At 40.7% G+C, this 17,440-nt stretch overlaps 1 protein-coding gene across 1 annotated transcript in view; it reads left to right on the forward strand.

Annotated features, from left to right (window-relative positions):
* Positions 1-1,697: 1,697 nt before the first annotated feature.
* Positions 1,698-17,440, forward strand: part of KIAA1549 (KIAA1549 ortholog) — a 75,998-nt gene continuing 60,255 nt past the window's right edge. Inside the window, exons 1-6 of the mRNA XM_032182895.1 lie at positions 1,698-1,704; positions 3,154-5,886; positions 7,327-7,415; positions 13,261-13,438; positions 14,991-15,121; positions 16,528-16,711. Coding sequence (XP_032038786.1) covers positions 1,698-1,704; positions 3,154-5,886; positions 7,327-7,415; positions 13,261-13,438; positions 14,991-15,121; positions 16,528-16,711 — 3,322 coding nt within the window. The remainder of the gene's footprint in view (positions 1,705-3,153; positions 5,887-7,326; positions 7,416-13,260; positions 13,439-14,990; positions 15,122-16,527; positions 16,712-17,440) is intronic.

Here is a 17,440-nt window from a genome sequence, read left to right on the forward strand (position 1 = left end):
GGGAGTGGCGCGCGCGGCGCTGACGAGCAGCATTCAAGTAGTACGCTCTTATTCTGGAGACAGCAGAAAACAATAATTTGTATTATTAATGGCATGTCATTAATACTCCCCGCTTCTAACAAGCCAGGCAAAGCGAATAATGTGGTACGTTGGCTTGCAAACTTGCCAGCAAGTTTTTGTTTCGAAATCCTGTGTGCATGAGTGAGCTTCTTGCGCTCTGCTCATCTCAAGCAATCAGTGCTCTTACCTGGTCTTGTTGCTTGTGACTTTTCTGAGTCCTAGAGTGTTTTGGGAGTAGTGTTTTACTGTTTTCCTTAACTAAATAAATAATTCTGATTTTTTTTCCTACCTATTATTCTTTGAAGGAAACATATATTAACAGATTTTCAACAAAAATCTAAGTGCAAAGGCAGAATGAACTTAAAACCAAAATGGCCTTTGCCTTATGCATGTCTGTTGAATTGTAATAGCAGTGAAACTAACCCTACAGAACGTCTTTGTGACGTGTGGTCTCTTCCAGCAGGATTTTGCCTTATGATGATCCCTCTGTCAAACTGAACAAAGATAACAGGAGTTCTCTGTGTGTGAAGGAAGATAAAGATGCATAGCCGTGGGCATGTATAAGCAGTGCAATTGTTTTGTCTTTAGAATCAACTTCTGTATCATCACCTCTAGCTTTGGGTCAAGGATTTGTGCAGATACGCGATCAGAAGTGTACTTACTAATCAGAAAGTGGACATCTTTGCCAGCCACATTAACTGTCCTGTACGGTGATTCCACATTTACTGTTCTTACTGTATTGAAACTGACACAACTCTTGTGGAATTGATGCTGGGAATTGCAGCATGAAGCCACGATGAGCAATGAGAACTTTATCAGTGCACTTGTCTATAATTTGGAATTCATTTAAGCAAGCACTGGGTGTCCGAAGTGTGGCAAAAATGGGCAGTGTTTTACAGAGCCAGCTAAAAGGATTTGTGGTGTGCCTTTACGCACTGCATGCATACTGGGAGAGAAGTGATTCATTCTGACAGTGTGTTTCATGGTCTTGTAATTCTTTTCCTTTAGTAACTCCCTGCTTACTCAAAATGTCACAAAGGAAAAACTAAAGGCTGGAAGCCCGAGTCAAAGGAAGGAGTGAGGTTAGGGAAGGCTTTAACGAGGAGAAAACGCAGAATAACTTTGTCAGCAAGCGGGACTGGCATCACGAACACCTGCTCAGGGTCTGTGTTTCAGTCCTGTTCTTGATGGGAGCTACAATTTCTGTCACTCACAGTAACTGCTTGCAAAAGCCATTGTTGCAGGGTGGCTGCACTGTTTGTGTTCCAGTGGTTGACCTCTTCCCCTTTCTCCTCCTTTTCCTCCTCCTCTTCCTCCTCCTTGAGCATTGTAAGGCAGCATATCTTATCATCACACCACAAAGATCATAAATCTACCAGTGCCTCCAGTGAGTTTCAGGAGTTAAAAATTGATCAGGACTACCTGAGAGAGTCTTTTATGCTGCAAAATGCTGTGCATGTGATCTGTAAAATAAAGTATGTTATCGCATGGCTCATCTTCGATTAGCAGTGATTAGTGGTATTAGTTCTGTGCATTGATTTTTATAATCGTGCTTTCCAGATCAGTAGCTTCAAAACTTACCAGGTCAGTATGTCAGTGCTTGAAAAATTGTCAGGGAATTTAGCAAATAGACCAGGATGGAAGGTACGGTGACAGCAGTTCATCACTTTTGCAAAGCGCTGTTACATTGGCAGCAGCGTGTAACAGACAGGTGAACTACTCCTGCAAAGATCTGCCAGGAGTTACGGAGTTCAAGGCATCCTCTACGAGCTTGCTAATGTAGCTACACTTGAGCAGTGTGCCGTATCACCATCAGGCACTTACAACGGCGTCTGCTGGGTTTTATTTTAAACTGTTCACTGGTGGATTAATTGGGTGGGATTCCTACCCCCACCAGCCTTTTCAGTGCACATTGTCAGTAGGTTCCAGTAGCACTGCATAGATGCTCCAGTATGAGAATACTAATGCTGGGGAAATGGGATGATCTGGGGATAGCTAATCTAAGAATGAAGCCTTTGTGTGTACCCTAGAAAAATGTCCTCAGGAAGTTTTCTGTGATTTCCTTTAACGTTCAGCTCTGAAGTGTATCAGTCATATCTAGACATTTCACAAAAGTACTCAGGCAGTAATAAGCCTGTCCTTTGCAAAACACAGCCATGATTGGAAAGGCCTGTATGCAGATCCCAGTAATATAAGGATGCTTTTGGGTGGGGAGGAATTACAGTCACGTTGTGCAAATAGTATCGATACATGATTTTTGCAAGAATCTTCCTAAAGTATCTGGTGAATTCACAGCTTTTTCTCCTTGGTGTTTGAACTCAGCTATTACTACTTCAGTCTTACAAGTATGAGCAGTGAAAGATCTGTTACAGGTGGCCTGTAAATAAAGTTCTCCTACAGCAGGATGCAGATGAAGATGGCAGCTGCATAACAAAGCAATTTGCTGCTGGCTGCTTAGAGGGGAGAAGTGAAATGAATGGCAGGCAGTGTAAACCTAACTACTGGACATGTTTCATCTCAGCAGATACTTGCAGTAGATATCAGGTCGACACTTGCCTTACATAAAAGGAACCCACCTCTTCATCCCATAAATAGCACCTGTCGCTCATTTCTGATATTGACAGGAGCTGGTTATAGAAATAGAACAGATCTGCCAGTGAGCCTAATAATAAGAAATAATAACACTGGAGGAAATGAAGTGATGCTAATGGAAAGCAGAAGACCTAGCCCAGGTCCCTAAAGATACAGAGAGTCTTTCTCTGTGTTGTACCCTGTTACCCTTTCTGGTTTGTTTACTTTGGGAGCCTGTGAGCTGACACACACTATAGCCTTGTGTAGGTAAGAGGGAGCTGCTTTCCATCCTTCTGTGGGCTTGCTGGGGAGCTGCTGTCAAGGGACAAGTAGGTGCAGAGTGAGAGGAGCCCGTGTGGTCCTGGTCATTTCCAGGGAATAGGGTTTCACAGGGGAACTTACTTCTTGTGCTGACTTGATCCTTGAGTTCTGCATAGCAGAGATTTGCTCATTCCAGTTTCAATACTTGTGCTAATCTTGTGTTTGTTTTGTTTGTTTTTGTCTCTCTCCTTCCTTATTTAGATGAGATATTCGTGGAGCAGCAAAATTTTTCCTTTTTCTCAATGGACTCAAAGGTGCACCAAAGCATATCAGGCAGCAGGACACAAATGGCCTTAGCAAAAAGTACTTTGGAGTCCCAAGAAAGTAATTTTCTTCAAACAGTTTTATCATCAGTTACCACTCCCCTTGATGTGACTTCATTTAACCGAGAAGAAACGATCAGGATTTCAGAATGGAGAAGTATACCATTGGTAGATGTCTCCGTAACAAGCAATGAGGCATTCTTAAGTGACGATGAATTTATTAGCTCATTTCCAAAGGCACAGTGGACTCCCCCACTGAAGTCTTCTGCAGTTTTACCAGATCATCACTCTAATACAGTAGAGCCACCAAGAGAAGCATTAGAAACTCTGTTGCTAACACCTTCATTATCTGTCTTTTTTATACCATATGAAATCTTGAAAACAGCACAGCAAAAGACTCCGCTAAGTGCTGTCCCTAGTCACAGTAACACGCTCACAGAATTGAACCCTTTTGTACCAGATAGTGAAATTCTAAGTTCAAGCAGGGACTTGCACCTTCCAAATACAGGTGTTGATTTCACTCCCATTCCTTTAGAGGAGGTGGGTGAGGTGTGGGAAAATGTAAACAGAAGTTTAACATCTCTGCTTTCTGAGGCAACTTCACAAGAGCCACCTGTCCATCTCCAGCTGCTGGATAGAGATAGCCATGTTGCAGCAGATGCTACTGCACAAAGTATAGACCCAAATGGTGACAATTACACTGATGTGAGTAGCCGGGCAACAGAAGTGCTCGGTGTAAGGACCTACCCTGCTCCAAGCAGTCCCTGGGCCACACCTGCTGCTGCAGCAGCCAGTGCTGAGCCTGGTTTGTTTGCAATCAGTCTTCCACTTGCACCTTTCCCTGGTCACTCAGCTGTCATTTCTGCTGATGCTGGCACGGTTCTTAATGCCAGCTTGTTTACACACCACTTCTCCAGTACAGCACCAAATTTGCCTGCTGGTTCAGAAATACCAAGTCAACCTGAGCTTATTAGTGAGCTCATAAGCCCAGTGCCTTTCATGAGATCATACAGTCCTTGTTTGAACTGTGACTCGGTTTCACTTCTGCCAGAGGCAGGCTTCGCTCCAGAACACGATGTGGGCTCAGGTGATTACATCGAAACCATGTCAGTCCAAGCCTCTGAAATTCAAGGAATAGCTCCATTTACAACTGTAATTGCTGATGGGTATGAGTTCGATGAGCCTACACCTGAGATTTTTGATACTTCTTTTCCATCAAGACCAGTTGTTTCGTTTTCTTCAAGATTTGCAGAGATCCCTGATTCGAGTGTGTTTTTATCAAGCACTGTGGGCGCTGCCATTGATGACAGAATACCTACGAGTTCTCCTTCCTACCATCATCTCCCTGGAGAGATGTCACTGGACATCTCTGCTGCCCAGTTTTCCTTCTCTGCTATGGAAACTGTTTTGCCACCACCAAGCACTGGTGCAGACCATCCTGCTGCCATCACTGTGCTGTCTGAAACTGCGGTCACCCCGAGTGAGCCGGTAGCGTCTGCTGCAGTCAGTCACACAACTTTTCTGGACTCGCCAGGACTTAGGCCATCAGAACCAGGATTTTTGCTTGACAAGACACCTACAAGGGAAGAACCATCTTTAACGGTTTCAGATTTTTCATCCAATCTTTTATCAACACCATTTCTGATTGAACCTAGCTACTCGTTTTTGCCATCAGCCATGCTACACTCTTACTCTGTCATGCAGAGTGATTTATCAACACTCTTACCTCAGACCTTGTTGACTGGGACATCAGTACTTTATGAGGATGTTTCCAGCTGGGACTTAGCTACTGCTGTCAGCTCTACCAGTGACATCGAGGTTTCTCTGTTCTCTCTCGGACAAGCACCATACTTCTACTCAAACGCGTCCTCTACTCCAGGTGCACACGTTCCTGAAATAATGCCATCATCAGGTTTGCATTCTGACTCATCTGTGTTTCTGGAAGCACCATCAGTATCGGTAGCGGGATCCGAAGTTGTGATTACCTCAGCTGTTACAGGAGCTACCTCTCAGTTAGAGCCTTCGCCCTCCTCCTTCCAGCCTGTGGATCCCACCCTGGTGCTGCCCGCTTCCGACACCGAGCCTGTGACCAGCAGCATCCTGCTCGACGAGACGAGTCTGATCTCTCTGTTTACTCCCTTTCCGACAACTCCTGTCTTAAATGTGTCTTCATCTCTGCTCTCAACTGCTCCAGCTTCTGATGAGGATACTGGTGCTACAGTTAACGCCACGCTGCTTTTAACATCCCACAGCGAGGGCAGCGCCCACCCCACGGCACTTGTGACTGCAGGCCCTGACAGCCTGACACCACGTGTCGATGCCAGCAGCGTCACTCCCTCTCCGACACAATCTCCATCTGTGATCACGTCGCTCGTTCCTACACCATTTCCTCCAACTTCTCTCCCTGCCACGGGGTACGACGTTCCAGCAGGAGCTGGCAGCACCAACACATCGGCTGCTCCTGGCACCGTCCCCACAACTGCTGCCAATAGTACCCCGAGCAGCCATGGCACGCCTGCTGCGGGCAGCAGCCCTGGTACCTTCTCCTCTCCTCCTCTGCCCACCACCACTGCTCGGCCCAGAGCCACGGTCCTGACCTCTGCCGCCAGCACTACCAGGCAGCCCTACGTCTGCGACATCGCGATCCCCGATGCTTATCTCGTCACTGCCGGTGAGAGATCGCCCGCGGTTCGGTTCTGTTTTCAGAAACCACTGTACTGTGAGCCCTTAGTTAGGCTGCGGGGGTTGAATTAGCTACTTGACTATTTCAGAGAAAAATAGTGTAAAATTTAGACAGCTGTAAAGCCATGGCTCTCTCATTTATTCTTGAAAAGAGCAGAATTCACTACACTAGTGAATACAGAGTTCACTACACTAGTGAATTACATAGACATTACACAGTGAATGAAACTGCCTTTTCAAGTGTATTTTATACATATATACAAGTACATATATTTCAGGATGCTTTATCCCTTGATTGGTGGAAGATGAACATTATTCTGTTAATGTTCTGCCAGATGTTCTGACTAAGTTTCTCCTTAAAGTTGATGCTGTTGTTTGCATAAAGTCCACATGAGAGGTAATGTTTTAATACGAAAGAAGAAATTTGGCTTTAAAAATATTTGGGCTTTGTTACCGTTTTTATCATTTTACTGTCCTAGCTTATGTTTATATTTTCCCTCCTCCCATACTTAATAGGTTTGGTGTGGTTTTAACCAGAAAAAGTGACGTTAGTGTTTTTCAGAACCAATTGTCTCAGCATCTGGTTTTGTTTTTTTGGTGTTTTCCCACTTCCTTGGCTTTTTTAACAAGGCACTACCAGAGAACTAACCCAGGGCAGCTGTAGAAATGCTGCGTGCTCTGTGGTAGTCAACGCGTTTTGTCCTTAAGCTTTGCTGTAATACGGAAAGCAAAATGAGAATACTCTTATTCTCCAGATACGAAGGTGAGCTGACTGCTGGTGAGGACAAAGATTTATTTTCACTTGTAATTTGATTAGTTTTGTAGGCAAGTTACTGATGAAAAGTCAGTGCAGACTGACAATGTGACACTTGTCAGTTGTCTCCTTGACCATAGTCAGTCTCAAGCAGACGTAACATCCATAGGGGCTTGGGGTTTTTGAAGCAGTTTCTTACTCAGTGGATATCCCTTTCAGCAATCAATGTCACGTTTGTTTACTTTTATTTAAGTGAAAAGTAGATGCATATTTTCTGTGGCTTTTTTCTGACCACATCTGCATTCCACGCGTTGCCTACAAAACTTGAGCTGTGTTATGACAGCAAGCTCATTGTGGTGCATGGATCAGACCGAATGTGCTGTGAGTTTCAGATCCCATTTGAATGCCTGAGTGGCTCTTAAGAAGATTGCTTGGCTAGAATACTAAAGACAATAGATATGGACAAAAATGAGAGAAAACAAACCTGGAGTTCCTTAAGTCACTTTTTAGGATACAGTCACAACTTTCACTGTTTCCTTGCTATTGTCTTATCCATTTGACTCAGCTGATCTCACTCTCTGCTTTTTCATGCATTACACAATTGAAAAATGCAGCTTTGAATAAAACCTAAGAGATGAAGCTAAAGTATATTTACTGACTGACATTAATTTCCAGTGCTGGCCCGAAGAGCTGTTCTACAAAATGTCAGTGAATCCATCAGAGAAGTGCTCAGAGTTCAGTTCAGGCGATCAGTAGAGCTAGAGGTAAGTGGTATGAAGCGTGTACAAGTGCTATTTGATCACTCTAATGCAATAGTGGTTTTAGTTCACAGGCTAAAACAGTGATTTAAGAACAATGTATATGATGCTCAAGCACTGAAAGGTTTATTCCAACTTAAATGTTAGATTTTTTTTTTTAATGTATGACTTTTATTTAATTTTTATACTTTTAGAATGTAATTTATTTTCTAGGGCAGACCTTTCTTGTTTTTGTCATAGCTGATCAAGCAGTGCCCTGCCACTATTCCACACCTGCTCTGACCAGTGAAGTGAAAATGAGCTGAAAAACTTTTACTCTTCTAAAATACCTATTAGAGTTTTATTTCTCCTGCTAGCTGATTACATGCATAGTGCCTTAAACAAAGCAAACCATTCTTCACCACCTTGTCCTATTTTATCTTGTGAGGTCATCAGCACTTACATGGAAAGTGGTGGAATCCCAAATGCTGGATTTGGCAGGAAAGGCAGGATGAAAAAAAATCAGGTGTGCAATGATAAGATGTTATTTTTTAAGCCTTCAAGTAGGTGTGACTGGATTTCTTTCCCTCCTCTCCTTCCCCCACTCATAGGGTAAAAGAATTTGTGCTTTAAAAAAAAAAATAAAAATCCTCTCCACTGATGTTCAAAGACAAGGAATTGTCTTTGAACAACATTTCAGTGTTGTTCCCTAACCTTGGAGTGAGTATCCACTGAGTTGAAGTTTAATACTCTATTCATCCACTTCTTCCTCAAACCCTCTGTCTGAGAGGAAAATGATCAAAGAGGTGTTTTGGGGTTACATTTGTTGTGTAATCAGGTAATTCAATATTGGGGAAAAAATGGAATATTTCAGTGGAATTGTGGGGGTAGGTTGCAGGTTCATCTGTGCTTGCAATGTGTCATTTCTATGTTCATTTGGTTGTGATAGCCCAGCACCAAGGTGGTACCTTATTTCTTGTGTGGTTCCTGCTTAATTTTCTTACTTTTTGTTGAGTCTCTGATTTCACTTTTATGATAAAGTTAACTCATGTGCCAGCTTGAATGTTGAACGTAAGTTGAATATCTCCGTGCACAGAAGCCCATGATGGTAGTGCTTTTACCTACTTGCTGATCTTTGTGGGAAAATGGTCTTTTGACAGCTCCTGCCACAACCACTGCACTCAGTAATTAAACAGCTCTTGTCTGTTGTTTGAGAACATGCCTGTCTACTTCTCAGTCAAGATAAAGTGTGACAAATTTCTGCCAAGCTTCAGCCGCAGTGAGCTGCCCCTATAGATTACGTTTAGTTTTGTTCCTTTTAGCAATACCTGCCCATAAGCTTTAAGGATTTTTGCAAATTAAATATTTTTATTCTGGATGGTGAATTTACACCTTCAGTTTGTGCAAACTGGCATAGGCAAGTAGAAGTCAAAAACTCATGCTGATGAAGCTACAGTGATTTTCAGTGACCTTATATGCCTTGCAATAGTAATGCCAGTAATATAAAATGTATTTCTAAGTACCCGAAGGCTGAGTAGAGCAAACATTTGATATATTTCTTCTTTATATTTTTACCCTTTAGTCTTTCATTTCATGCCCACTATGGCCTTGCAGAGCTTTCAATAGTGTGTTTTGGCTCTAAGGCTGCTTTCTGGCAACTGCTTTTATACATAATGCAGTTAGTCCAGCTTCATTCTTTGCAAATTCTATTTTATCGAAAGGAGAAAACATCTCCATGGAGTCACTTATGCTTATTTTATGCTAGAATGCTGCTGTCGTATGAGTTCTCTTTGTGATGCCTTGGATATCGGTATTTTTGCACTGAAAATAATGTTTTCAACTCTAACAGTAAAATGCTAACCAAATGGTTACTATAAATAAGGAGCTTTCTATGTCAGCATGTTTAATGGTGATGTAATGCAAAATTTTACACAGAACTGTCTCATATTACTGAACTAAATTAATCAAGCAGACATGACTCTTGTTAGTCAAGAGTACCCAGGAACTGAGTGTGCGTTTGGAAGTTACGGTGAAGCAGTGCACTTCTTTAAGCTGCTTTTTTTTTTTACTATGGCTTTTATGACAGCTCCCAGATGTTGTTCCCTCGTTGTGATGTAATGCACAGTAAATCAGGAGACAGTCTTGTTAAATTTAACTTGGTAGTAACGTGAGCTTTAAAAATAAAATCCATGGCAACGATGGATATAACTGCTGCTCACTTTAAATATAATCCAAGTTTAATACTGGAAGGAGAATTACTTTTCAACTGAAAAAAGTTGGGGAAAAAAACTTTGGGCTCTGGTTCTTTATTATTTCTAACATTCTGAACTGATGAAGTAGGAAAAAAGTGGGGCAGGCTTGAATCCTGTCTAATGAAAAAACTTTTTTTTACAATTTTCTTCTTAGCAAAGTGAGAATAACTGAAAATTTTTAAATTCTCTCTTTCTAGTTGGTTTCAATGCATTGCATCTGCAGAAGAATAAGACCCTATTGTTTGCCTATTCTTTGAACCAGAGCAATTTTTTGTCAACCTTCTCTAATGTAAATCTTAGGATACTTGGGTAAGATTTGCTAGACAATCTTCAGTTGACTTTAGCTTTGTTGCACTGGGGCAAGAGGAAAAAAAAAAAAAAAAGTGTTGGCAGTGACTTGCTATAAAGGCCCTGCTGCCATTAAGTTCATACAAACAGAAAAAAGCTTATTGTCAGCCTCACTTTGTTAGGGATTTTTATCATGCAGTGTAATGTATGCCACAGTCACTTTGTTGCTGCATTTAATCCGGGATTTTGGACCTGGCCTTAACCTGTAGGTTTCTGTGATCCAAAATCTGCAAACCTCTGCCTCAAAAGTAAGGAAACGAGTTCTCTGTCTGGCAGTTAAATACTTTTTTCAAAGATGCCACCTTGTGGATTTGCACTGGCTTCTGTAACATTCATTGCTACTCACTGCTGCTGAAACTGTGGCTGTTATCATTTAGGTGTGTGAAAATGGGGGAAGAATTGTTGCCTTAGGATCCCATTGCGTGTAGGGGCAGAATCTGTTTCATTTTTAAGACCTGTGAGCCTTTGTAGCCCATCTTTGTGAAGTTAAATGCTCCCTGTAGACTCATTACAGAATGCTTAATAAGGTGGTGGTGAGGAAATCCTTTTTTTATGCCTTCTGCCAGATGTTTGCACAGCATAATACAGTGGTATGTAGGCATGGATTAGATAGTACCAAAGGTGCATCTAATCGAATAGTTTAGCTGACAATAATCTATAGCAAATGCCTAGGGAAAGTCATAAGGGATGGAGTAAGCAAGCAGTGATGTTTTCCCCAAATACTTTTCTAGCCTCTAATAAACTGGGACTTAAAAACGTGCCATACGAGATGCATTCTCTCTTGTCAGATTAGCTTTGAATGAGAGAGGCTGTATCCTGGAAACAGCAGGGTTGGATTAGCTGTTTTAGGAGAGGGAATGGCTAAACTTGAGAAGGTGCAATGACTTGTACTGAAGCTTTCTGCTTTTGCTGGTGGCTCAGTTGTGCATGTTGAGTTTTGAGTGCTTCTCCAGATTCATGGCTCAAGGCATTAAGGTAAGAAATCTGTGCCTGTTTAATGTAAGAAATTGTACTTGAATAGGTAGTACTCTAAAACTGGTGCTTCAGCTAGCTAGTTTGGTAGCATCTCACTGTCCTGGCAGTAGAAATGAAACCTCCAAGAGAGGGTTGGATGGTTGGCTGGGTTTGGGAACCATTTAGCTGCACCAAGAGGAGCTGTTCTCACTTGTGAAGCAAGAGTTGAGCTGTGCTTATGCATCCTAGATAACTTTCCAAACTTTTATGTGAATTACATTGTAAACAGCATCATGCTAACATGGCTGTATTACTTCTGGTGTCTGAATTCAGTTGTTGAGATGTAACTTAAGACAAAGCTGCAATATCCCAAACAGAAATAGCTATTGCTTTCACCTACAGTGCTTCTAATCTACCTTCCTTAAGATTACACTTAAAAAAAAATTATTTTAAGTTTCCATTTTTGTAGCATTACTTTCACCCAAAAAGGAGCACAAAAGGGAGGCGTGAGTGTTAGCTGTTAAGATGAAGAAGTTGATGCAAAATTTCAGAGGAGTCTCTGGGGTAGGCTGCTTACCTTACAGTGCATCTGTGGTGCACTGGAACAGGTCAGAGGTGCAGGCAGCTGAGCTGGTTATCAGAGGCTTGCATCCTTGTCTGAAATACCTAACTATAGTCCATGACAACAGTATTGTAGAGATGCTGTACTAGGCCTCTCTTCTTCGGTGTATATGGCTTCAGAAATCACCAGCAAATTGTCTGTAAAATTTTTAATTCTATCTCTTCTTTTTCTTGCTTTTAAGCAGTCTTTTGTGAAAGTAATGTAACTTTTCTTTTCAATGTTTTACCCATTATAACTGCTGTTTTCCATTTGACAAACTGAAGCTGCAGAGATCATTTCATCCTGAGATAAAAGGATAAAATTTCAGATAAGAAGAGCTCAAAAGAGCTGTGCATATTACTCATATCAAACAAATTTGAATTCTCTGGGTCTAAATCCATTCATAAAAGCAGGATGCTGCATATATTTGTGGCCTAAGAAGAAGGAAGAAATAATGAGTAAGACAGTTTTTTGTTGTTGTTTTTTTCTTCTGCTATTTAGGTAGTTTCTTTTGGTGAAGATCTCTTTGAAATACATGGTGTTTGAAATACATGGACAGGAAAGGGCTGCTTACTGTCTCATCTAAACACCAATTATCATTATGGTGCACTATTGCAGAAATACCAGTAAGGAACATGTGGGTGACACTTTAAGTAGCACTGTGCTTTTCCATGAGGCTCATCTTGAAGCTGAGCGTGTCTGAAAAATCCCTTCACTAGCGCAAAGCCTGCAAGATGCCAGCATCTATTCATTTAAGAGGTGCACATTTATCAGAACATTTGCATCGCTGGTTTAGATTATTTATTTGTGAGGCCATCGTGTTGGATATCTCAAAATACTGTAGCGTGACTGCCTCGGGCAAATTAAACAAACCATGAAGTAAAAGAAATAGGAAAAAAATAATGCTGGGGAAATCAGAGTCCTTGATATTGAGATAGTTTCTCTTACGGAGAGAAGGCATCGCAGTGTGTTTAAATAAATAAAAGCCTTCAGCTTGTTTTTACTTAGGTGACAGAATAATAACGCATAAAAGCCTCTGCCTGGAAACATTTGCCTAGGTTCATATTTAACTTTCAATTTCATTTCTTTTACATGATGACTAAAGCTCCTCGGGGTTTTTGAGAAGTCTCAGTGTCAGGAGATGAAGTGGAGGAGGAAAATTGTAATTGAGGTAACTACGTTGAAGAAAGCAAATGGGGAGAAGCATTCTCCAGAATACTTGTGTGTGAGAATTATATCCATAAAACACAGTTTATGTGTATTTTGTTTCTCACACATCACATGTGAATGTTACAGGATGCGTTTGCTTTGTAGCACAGGCCTGAAGTGCAGAAGCTCTGCAAATGGTTCAGTAAGTAGGTAACAATTTGTATGGGAACTCTTACATGCTGCTGGGGAATGCAGACCAGGTGGAGTGCCACTGTGCTGTGACGTGATAAATGGAGAAGTGCGGAGGTAGGTGTGTTGCATTGGAGAGTTTCCAGTGGGTGCGGTTAGCACAGGGGAAGTGCCTTTCTGATGCACTGGACCAGAGGCTGCAAGGCACAGTGCTGTCAGTGTGAGTGTTTCTATCTCTGTAAAATAAAGATTGCATTTTCTTACATTTTGAAGTCTAAGCTTTGAAATGCACAGGACTCTGTAAGTCTCAAGTGTTGTTGCCAAATTTCACGTTGAAGATTTTTTTCTTTTTTTCTTTTCTTTTTTTTTTTTTTTGTAGGTTTATAAAATTTCCCCAAAATATGCTTTCTTGGTGACATCAGGTCCTTTTGTTTACACGGCAATAGCTGTCATAAATGTGCTTGTGAACAGCAGTCTTCTTCGTGGTGAGACCCCCCTGATCCTCTCGTTGCATCCTTCTTTCGCCATGCCCGATAACAGATTCCAGGTTCAGACAGGTGAGTTCTTCCTGACACAAAGAGGAGGAGATGTAGCTTCATACTGATTCACACTTCTGCACTTGTGGAGAGTTTTGTGATAAGTACATGAGATCAAATAAAAACCCTGTGTTCCACTGCTGTGAGCATTCACTCATGGCTGTTAACAAAGTACTTGCTGTAAATAATTTGTAGACGATTAACCCTGTCATTTCATGTTTGTTTGTTTTTTCAGGAAAGTTTTCTTAGTGAATTGCAAAATATGTATGCTCTTTTCCTTGCTTCATATTTCAGTTGATGGTTCGCTGCTGAAACAAGTGAAAAAAGTTTGCATTCTTTGTATTGCTTTAAGTGTTAAGAGTATTCTCATGCTGCAAAGTGAGTCTATTTTCAGTGGCCCCTTGCCTGTCCACTTCTCTCCACTTCTCTTGTAGCATTTTGCAAAGATGAAACGAGCAAAGCTCGTGGGAAACACTTGCAAAATCACAGTGCTGCTACTTTGTAATGCTTGACTCACATTTTGAATTATGTTTACCTTAAATTATGCTTTTTAGAATTTTCAGTGTAGGAGAATCAGTGAGCAAAAGCTCATATAGCATTCAGCTTTCCATGGCTGCTGTATGGCAGCAGTCCATGACTGCTAATAATCTAAAGTAACATATTAACCACATAATGGAGTTTGATTGAGAAATGAGACAGTAACAAGAATTAAGTACATGGGCAATAGAGTACATGGATGTCAAACATAGCTGCTTTTATTCAGGTATGTTTCATGTGCTGTTTCTTCTGTGTTAATATCTGAATTGTGAGACATCAGTTCTGTGTGTGTGACATCTTTTTCCACTGCTTAGCATGGTTAAACAGATGATAGCTGTATTTTCTCGTCTTGATCTTTGTATAATATTACTATTAGGATCTGTGACCTGTTGATAGCATTTCTTTGTGTAAGAATATATCAGGAAATGTGCAGATAGCTGTGTGTATAGATAGAGGTCTGTATGCCTGCTCACTCTTTCTCTACTGTGCTCATTCTTTCTTTCCTGTGAAAGATGTTAAGGTATATCTATATAGATCTAAAAGATTGGCTGCTAATTGGGTATTTTGAAAGTGTTAGACTGATACTGATGTGTACGAATGAATCCAGTGTGTGGTCTTTTAGATAAGCTAAATATTAAATTTGAGTCTACAAAGAAATTTTTTACTATTTTCCTTGAGATTTTCATTGAACTGCTGGGGTAATTAAGGATTTCAGTGTGGTTGGTTCAGTGCTCCAGTCCTTTAGCAAGCTTGTATGCAGCAAAGGTCTTTCAGTATACAGGAGGAAGCAGTGAGTATTTTGTCAGTAGTATTGTTCGGTAATCTAATTGCTGCTGCAACAGATACTAGAAAGTAGAGAATTTACTGCACCAGTGCAAAATGTATTTCTACTGTGTTTCTGCCCAGGTTTTCATTGAATATGTCCTGAATTCCATTAAAAAGTGCTAGCCCTATGGCACGAGGATTCTCACGCTCATGTAGTTCTCTTTCATGGAAGTGCTTGTCTGTAGTAATAACATGTACCCTTTGCCTTCAGTGCTTCAGTTTGTGCCTCGAAATGTGGATATTGGGTTCTGCGACTTCAGCCAGCGCATTGAAAAGGGGCTGACGATGGCATTCATGGAGGTGAGCAAGCAACACCAGGAGTTCTACAACTTCACTGTGCAGGTAAGAAGAAAAATGTTTCTTATCTTTGCCTTTTTCTCCTCACTTCCAGTTGTCTTGTTTAACACAGCTGGTAAAATGCGTTAGGCATCCCAAGATGCCTTGCTATCTAGATCATGTAGAACAGTGAAGCTTTGTAATAGTCTTTTTTTTTTTTTTTTTTTTTTTTTTTTTTTTTTTTTCCTGCAAAGTAATTTGGGTCCACTTACTAGTCTCGTTTCAAGCTTACTGAAAAGAAGATCCAAGAAGGTGGTGATTCATATCAAGAAGCATTAGTGAATATAATAGGAATATAAACAGGCTTATACTTCCACATAAAGGCTGCCCCAACCCTGTTCAAACACATTCTCATTGGATTTTATTATTACAGGATAGGGTGCAGGCAGTATGTTTTTCTTGGAAGACACCTTCCAGGTCTTGTTGCCACTCAGAGGATCCTATTACGAAATACCGAAACACACACTGTCATTATATGAGCAAACATGCTAGTTGCTTCTGAGTTCTATAAATACTTACAGTGTACATGATGCCACTGTCTGTGACAGCTGCTACTGGAACTTCATATGTGAAATGTATTGAGTATGTGCTGGGTACTGAATCATGGCAGAGCTTAAAACTCCCTGGCAAGTCAATAATTCAACTTACGAGACTAATGCACTCTTCTCTCTGAATTCTTATTTTTTTCTAGCTTTGTTGTAATACTAAAATTAGTATTAAAAAAAAAAAAAAAGTGCTATTTAATGGGCACCATAAATGCCTGTTGGTGCTACCATAAAATGGTCACAGTGGCAAATATGATACAAAATTTAGAGTACATGAAGTACTATGTAGTACATATAGTAAAGTGCATAGATACGTACTCAAAACTGTACAACTGAGTGAAGCAATATAGATAGAATACAGATAGAATGAAGACAGAACATGCAAAACAATTTATTGGCGTATTGACTTAGCAAACTTTCTTTTTAAATAGTTTATTACTGCTTGGAATAGGTTTGTCTGTATATACACAGTTGCTCTGTACTTAGGTAGCATAGTTGTAGGGTCTGGGTATGCATGTTGCAATAGGTTTTGACCAAGAGCTATTTTCATACTGTGTCTTTGTCATGGTATTTTCCTGTCTGTCCATAGAGTTTGATATTGGCATTTTTTCCATCATTTTCTGAATGATAGCTTTCAGATCATTGTGGATTATGAATGACCTGAAAGGATAATCCTTAGAAAGAGGAAGCATGAGTAACTTGGCCTCTTTGAGACTCAGTATGCCAAATCAATCTGGAATCGATGTTCCTCTGCTTTGATATAAAATACTCTCCCCTCCATTAGGAAAAAAAAAAAATCTATCAAGGAACAAATAGATATGCCAGTGATTTGATTTTGCTGACAGCATTCCAATCTTGTCTTTTCAGATACTGAATATAACTCTGAGTAGGCCTGGGGCTGCATTTCGTCAGGGCCCTGTGAGCATCATTTTTGCCATCCGAGATAGATACGGTTTTCTAAATGGGTCCGAAGTCAGTGAGCAGTTAAGAAACTTGTCCGTGGTGGAATTCAGCTTCTATCTGGGTTTTCCTGTGCAGCAAATTGCTGAACGTGAGTACTTGTTGCCAAGACTGCAAAATATCTTTTTTTAAAGTAATTTTTCCCCTACTCTGTAAAATTAATTTTGTGCATAAGTGATAATGTGTCTTTAAGTATCTGACTTGCATTATGAATTCTGCTGAGCAAGTCTGTACCTCTCTGCTCGTGTAGTGTGTATCAGTGTTACAGCAACTTGTTGCTTTTGTCATCATTCTTTCCTTCTGCACTGGGCCAGTTGTGCTGCACCTGGCACCATTTTCCCTGGTCTTAGTCCAGGTACTTTAGAACAAACAAACAACAAAAAGATAGCCACGTTGATCAATGCTTGTGTGCAGTGTGTCTTTATTATGTCTACAATGCCTTTGCTGCTTCTCATCAGGGTTTACTACCTTGGGCTCTGTGCTGTGCTCAACTGTGACTGACTTGTAGAAAGCATGGGATAGTGTCAGCGTAAGTTTATATTTGCCCAAGTCTGGGTTATCTGTTAGTCGGTAGCAATGCTTTTTAAAGTAGTCTTTTATCTTTTAAGGTATTTTAAGTATCTTACTCACTTTCTGTGTGCTACTTGCATTGCAAGTCACTTTTTCCAGTCGGTGGTCATTCTAAACTTAGATTAATGGGAACTGCCTGCAAAGCAGTTTCCTTGATGTTCATTCTTGACAGCTTATGTTTGGTTAGATTTTGCAGGGGACCTCAGTCTCATAAGTATGCCAAGTATCTAAGTTCAACAATAATCCTTGT

This window comes from Aythya fuligula, chromosome 1 (genome assembly GCF_009819795.1).
Source record: "Aythya fuligula isolate bAytFul2 chromosome 1, bAytFul2.pri, whole genome shotgun sequence".
NCBI lineage: Eukaryota > Metazoa > Chordata > Aves > Anseriformes > Anatidae > Aythya > Aythya fuligula.